Source organism: Emys orbicularis, chromosome 15, assembly GCF_028017835.1.
Source record: "Emys orbicularis isolate rEmyOrb1 chromosome 15, rEmyOrb1.hap1, whole genome shotgun sequence".
Lineage (NCBI taxonomy): Eukaryota > Metazoa > Chordata > Testudines > Emydidae > Emys > Emys orbicularis.
This window is the reverse complement of record NC_088697.1, coordinates 5,174,560-5,180,731: the sequence shown is the minus strand read 5'-3', so window position 1 is coordinate 5,180,731 and position 6,172 is coordinate 5,174,560. Positions and strand designations below refer to the sequence as shown.

At 43.2% G+C, this 6,172-nt stretch overlaps 1 protein-coding gene across 1 annotated transcript; it reads right to left on the bottom strand.

Annotated features, from left to right (window-relative positions):
* Positions 1–3,014: 3,014 nt before the first annotated feature.
* LOC135889512 (zinc finger protein 251-like) lies at positions 3,015–5,736 on the bottom strand. The gene is made up of 4 exons (XM_065417379.1): positions 5,628–5,736; positions 3,874–4,312; positions 3,461–3,621; positions 3,015–3,124 (listed from the first exon to the last, which is right to left on the bottom strand). Exons 1-4 carry the CDS (start codon positions 5,734–5,736, stop codon positions 3,015–3,017), a joined length of 819 nt encoding a protein of 272 aa, XP_065273451.1.
* Between the last annotated feature and the right edge of the window lie 436 nt (positions 5,737–6,172).

The following is a 6,172-nucleotide window of genomic DNA, read 5'->3' as shown; positions in this document are numbered from 1 at the left end:
AATAATTTTTGTTGCCCTCCGCTGAACTCTCTCCAATTTGTCCACATCCTTTCTGTAGTGGGGGGCCCAAAACTGGATGCAGTACTCCAGATGTGGCCTCACCAGTGCCAAATACAGGGGAATAATCACTTCCCTCGATCTGCTGGCAACACTCCCCCTAATGCAGCCCAATATGCCATTAACCTTCCTGGCAACAGAGGCACATTGTTGACTCATATCCAGCTTCTTATCCACTGTAATCCCCAGGTCCTTTTCTGCAGAACTGCCCCTTAGGCAGTCAGTCCTCAGTCTGTAGCAGTGCATGGGATTCTTCTTTGCACTTGTCCTTGTTGAACCCCCTCAGATTTCTTTTGGCGAGATCCTCCAATTTGTCTAGGTCACTCTGGACCCAATCCCTCCCCTCTAGCGCTTGGATTCTTTACATGCTTTCACAGAGCGAAGAGCACATGTTCCATGATTTCATAGGGTAGAGTTTTAGGGCTATTTTGAGTCAGGGAACTATGCTATATGGTGCTTTCCCTGTGTGGATTTGACAGGTAGATCAACATAGATGCACATTGTGACCCTTCTCAGGGTGCTGAGGGCTGAGAGTCTCCTTGTTGGCACCTTCCACTAGTAAGAGGAACTTTTGCATTTGGCAGCTGGATGTTTGCGACCAAATTCACCCTGCCTGTCAGGCACTCAAGCACCCTCCTTTGAGCTACAGCAGCCCTGCCAGTTGACAATAGAGGCACCCTAACCCCTGAGTTCCTTCAATGTGTCCCCCGCTTTGGTCCAGCCCCAATCACCAGATACTCAGTGAAATCCCAGATCCTCTCTGCCCGAAGCAATGGTATATCCCAGGTTACCAGTTTTATTGTTGACCACTGCTACTGTATCACACACAGCACTTGAGTACAGTTATTGAACAAATGGAAATTTATTTAACAAGGGATAGAGATTTAAACAGAAACAAATGTGAGTGATGGAAACCAACTGTTACCAACAAAACAAAATCACAAAATGCAACCTACACTTTTTAATAGTTACCTTTCCTATCTAAGTAGATTCTCACCTCACACTTCAGTGTATTGTAGTGATTGCTAGTCCTAGGAGCCAGGGCCCTGCCTTTCATGAAGCACCACTGGTTATTAGGGATCTCCTTGGTGAATAGAACCTGAGTGTTTTTCTCCACCCTGTCATAAACTGAATCAGTCTTTTGTCTTTATTCACAGAAAGGACGATCTCCTCATTGTCATATTGTTCTTTTCACTTCCACAGGGTTTCAATGTCTATAGTTGGTCTTCGATAGTTTTCCAAGGGGTTTTCTGGGTTGGTGCAAAGGTTGACAATTGCACAATACATTGCATGACTGGCTAGTGATTGTTACTCCTAATCATTTACATGCTTTCAGTAGAGATGTCACTGCTATGCTTCCTGGATAAATATAATAAAATCAGTGTATTAGGTGTGGCGAATTTGTCAGGCCTGAGACAGGAGTTGCTTGTGAAGAACAGTGACCCCTTTGCCAATTGGCACCAATGAGCTTTTGTCACACATGCACTGAGCTATACAGTCACACCCTGGTATAATAGAAAGGCCAGCACAAAAAATAGAGAAAGGAACAATAAGCAACTAAAATGACAATGGTTGGAACTCTCCATTTCTCTTAGTCTTCGGATTGATGGGTACTAAGAGTTGTAGCTACAGTTGAGGAACCAGGCAATTCGACAGCTGGCTCAGCCCTCCATACTAGTAGCTTTCTCACATACAGGAAAAAGGGTCAAAATTAGAATTGATTTCATGACTTGTTTCCGATAAGGGATCAATCTGACTAAGGCTATGTCTACACTTCAAACACTGGATGTATTCTTCTGACAACCTAATACTGTCTACAATGGGGCTCAGGTTACATTAACTACTTCTCTCAGTGGAGTGGATTTTTCACACCCCTGAGAGATGTAGCTTTGCAGCGTAGACCAGCCTTTATATGAATTTTTTATATGAAAGGCAATGGACTTCAGCCTTTTCCTTGATATTGAGGGCTGTGATTGCCGCTTTCCTAGCTGCTGGACACATTCTATGACAGATGTCACACCTTTCCTTTGCAAATTACAGAAGTGGGGAAGTCAGTGACCCTTACAGTCTAAGTGAATAAAAGGTTATACAACTTGTCCCCTCGAGTAGTTTTCCTTTTAATAGAAATTGACTTTGAAGCTAAGCAAAGTAAGTTCTATTTGAAATACAAAAAATTAAAATCTGCGCTTGCCAATATTCTCTTATTCACTCTTTCTCACACACATTCTCCCACCCCAACCTTTGGAGTGAGGTTTTCTACCAGAACTCCTTACACTACAGGGGGTAAATTAAATCAAATTAACTTTTCAAGATTAGCCATCATTTGCTGCAAGACTAACAAAACAAAAAACAAGACAATTTTCAGTTTTCCAAAATAATTCAGATTATCACACAATTAGTCTCTTACTTGTTAACCAATAACTTCACCTATAATTTCATTTTCACTGGTAACAATGACATATTCAAAAATCACAAATTCTTGTCATATATGTTAGTTTTCTTTTAATCCCCATTGCCAACAACTGAACCTTGGCTCAAGTTGTGGTTTGTCCCAACGTAGGTCCCAACCACTTCTGTGAGTTCATATATCTCTGGTTCTTCTGCCCTGTGTGTTGGTGGAAAGGGTCTCCTATGTGGGAATGTTTGCATCATGAGGAAAGATACGTCTCTTTTCACACTTTTTAATCTTTCGAAGTAGGAAGAGGTAAAGAAGTAATGTAATGTGATGCTCCCTGGTTCCGGATAGGAAGGGCACACTTGAATTACGCATGGGACAATGGAGTTGATAGAAAGGACAAATGGGTCAACTTCAAAACAGAGTGAACGGCAAAAAGCAAAAATGGGCCACTCATTCAGACAAGCTGAGGGATAACGGTGCTGCAAACAGTTCAAACAGCTTTAAAAGCTACCATGTGGGAATCAGGAAAAATATATATTTTTTAAAAGTACTGATAGCCCTAGAGGTTTTTATGGTGTTGATCTCCCTTGCAGATTCTCTGATGCCTAACATGGGCTGAGTGCCAAGAGAAGGAATTCCCACACTCACTGCATTCATAGGGCCTCTCCCCTGTGTGGATTCTCTGATGTTGAAAAAGGTCTGAAGTGCAAGTGAAGCTTTTCCCACACTCACTGCATTTATAGGGCCTCTCTCCTGTGTGGATTGTCTGATGCCTAATAAGGTTGGAGCTGCGATTGAAAGTTTTCTGACATTCAGTGCATTCATAGGGCCTCACACCAGTGTGGATTTTCTGATGTTCAGAAAGGGCTGATCGGTGAGTGAAGTTTTTCCCACACTCACGGCATTTATAGGGCCTCTCGCCTGTGTGGATTCTGTGATGCCTAATAAGGATCGAGATGCGATTGAAGGTTTTCCCACACTCACTGCATTCATAGGGTCGCACACCGGTGTGGATTTTCTGATGTTCAGAAAGGGCTGAACTCCTAGGGAAGCTTTCCCCACACTCACTGCATTTATAGGGCCTCTCACCTGTGTGGATTCTCTGATGTTCAGAAAGGGCTGAGCTGGTAGTGAAGCTTTTCCCACACTCACTGCATTCATAGGGCCTCTCCCCTGTGTGGATTCTCTGATGTTGAAAAAGGTCTGAAGTGCAAGTGAAGCTTTTCCCACACTCACTGCATTCATAAGGTCTCTCTCCTGTGTGGATTTTCTGATGCCTAAGAAGGTGTGAACTGTGATTGAAGGTTTTCCCACATTCACTGCATTTATATGGCCTCTCACCTGTGTGGATTCTCTGATGGGTAATAAGGTGTGAACTGTGATTGAAGGTTTTCCCACACTCACCGCATTTATATGGCCTCTCCCCTGTGTGAATTCTCTGATGGGTAATAAGGTTTGAGCTGCGATTGAAGGTTTTCCCACACTCACTGCATTCACAGGGTTTCTTAACTGTGTGGATTCTCTGATGCTTTATAAGGGCTGAGTAGTGACATAAGTTTTTCCCACACTCAGTGCATGTATTTTTTCTCTTTCTCCTGAAGATTTCCTGCTGTGTTGTGGTTTCCTTGAGGTCCTTCTGAGTTCCTAGACATGAAATTAATTTACCCACCCTCTCCCCTGGCTGGTTTCCCTGCTCTGTTTCTGGTCTGTGCTGAATCTCACAGGATTTTCCCTGCTCATGACTCCTGGACACATTCCTTTTCGGTCTTTGTGATAGTGCTCTGTTTTTATCCACTTGCTCAACATTTTCCTGCTGAGAATTCTGGTCTTCTTTCTCACATATCATTGCATCACCTGCTGTGATAGAGACAGAAACCTCAAACAGGGATGGAAAGGGGAAGGCGAAACCAAAACAAGTGCTGGAGAGAGGTCAAAGAAAAATCAGGAACGGAACTCCCCCAAACTCTTCCCCCAAATGTAGTAGTAGGATTTTATGTTTGTATTTTATATAATTTAGAATGAAGGATAAAGAATAAGAATGTAGCATGTATTAAATGTATTGGTGTATGAGCTGATCATATCCTGCCAGTCACCCTTTTTGAATAACAGAAAGGAATGGCCTTATGGGCCAGTGGGTAGAGATACATCAGCCAGAATCTGTGTCTGGACTGATTTCAAGGCAGTAACAGACCTTTGAGGGTCACCAATTTGTTGTACATTTAGCATTTTAAAATAAGTAAAAGAATGCCATGATTGTTTTCTTTTGCATTGCAATTTGATGTTCCTGTTCAAAATGTTCTGTGTGAATTAATTCTGTTTTCTGTGTGAATGAGGGATGTGTGTTTTAAGAGGTAAGTGTGAAGGCCATCGCTGAACCAGATGTACAAGGGAGGAACTGGAGACAGACGCAAGGGTGCCAGGAGGCTGCAACACGCCCCTATTGAAATGTCAGAGGAGGGCAGATTGACGACTCTAAAGATGAAACAGGCACCTATCAGTGGGGACAAGATAGCTGTGACCAAAACCAACATGGGTAACTCCCTGAGGAACTTGATGAAAGAAAAAGATAAAGGATGAGAAGGACGATTTAAGAAAACAAGCACTCGTCATACAATAATTGATTACAGCATGACGGTGCAAAACTCATTGGCCCCAATGAAGGAAAATCACTATATAAACAGGGTGCCTTGCCATGAAACTTTGGGCTCGTCCTGCCAAGACTTCCCCAGAGCATCATGTTGCGACCAACAGAATCCGGCTCCTCCTACTTGTGATCAACCTAGCTGGCCACTAGATTGATCCGGACTCTGGACTGGTAACTATAACATTGACTGGTGGGACAGTGTATGAGTGTGGTGTGATTGAATGCATATGCTAATTGTTGAATCTTCAATAAATGCAGCATATTGCCTTTTCCCCTGAAAAAAGATCCCATGTGCTCCTTATAAGTATAACACAAATAGGAGAGAGGAGGGGATCAATTTGGCCTTCACATCCCATCCAAATTCGCAGGGGGAAGGGAGGAAGCTACTGCCTGGTGTCTGCTAGAATCTACAGGAAGCCATGAGCGATATTTACCCTGAGAATACGACCCTTGCTAGGGACAATAATGAACTGAGAGACCTCCCAAGGGCTTTGTAGGGAATCCAGGATCTTTCCTTCAGGAACTTACAGCTTCTGAGTTGGTTTAATGTTTCCTCATCTCTGCAGGGAGCTCTCAGGATCTGTCTTTCCTCTGAACCCTGGAGGTCTGGGACCCATGGCTCTTCCCCTTGTTCCATCTGGGAGTTCACAGCAAGTTTGGATACAGGAAACTCTGCTCAGATGAAAGAAAACCAAGGGTTTCAGTTGATTTCATAAGATTTGGTCATAAAAATATTCTATTAATTTAACTTCAGTGCTTAGTGCGACCTGGTGTGCCTGGGACAGCCCTCAGTGAAAATGCCAAGGTCAGGGCTGGTTGAAAAAGGGAGAGCAGATGCTCCCAAAACTGGTGGTTAACACTGAAGTTAAACTCACCGACCAGACCCAAACTGTGCTTCTAATCACCCACACTGGTTATCGAGAAGCTGAAAAAAGAAAATCACACAGCCACTTTATTGCATTCCAGTTCTCGGACTCCCAAGCAGCACCTAGGTCCAGTACAGTGAGAGGTTATTTAAAAACTCTGCTTACATAAATTCATAGATTCATAGATTCTAGGACTGGAAGGGACCT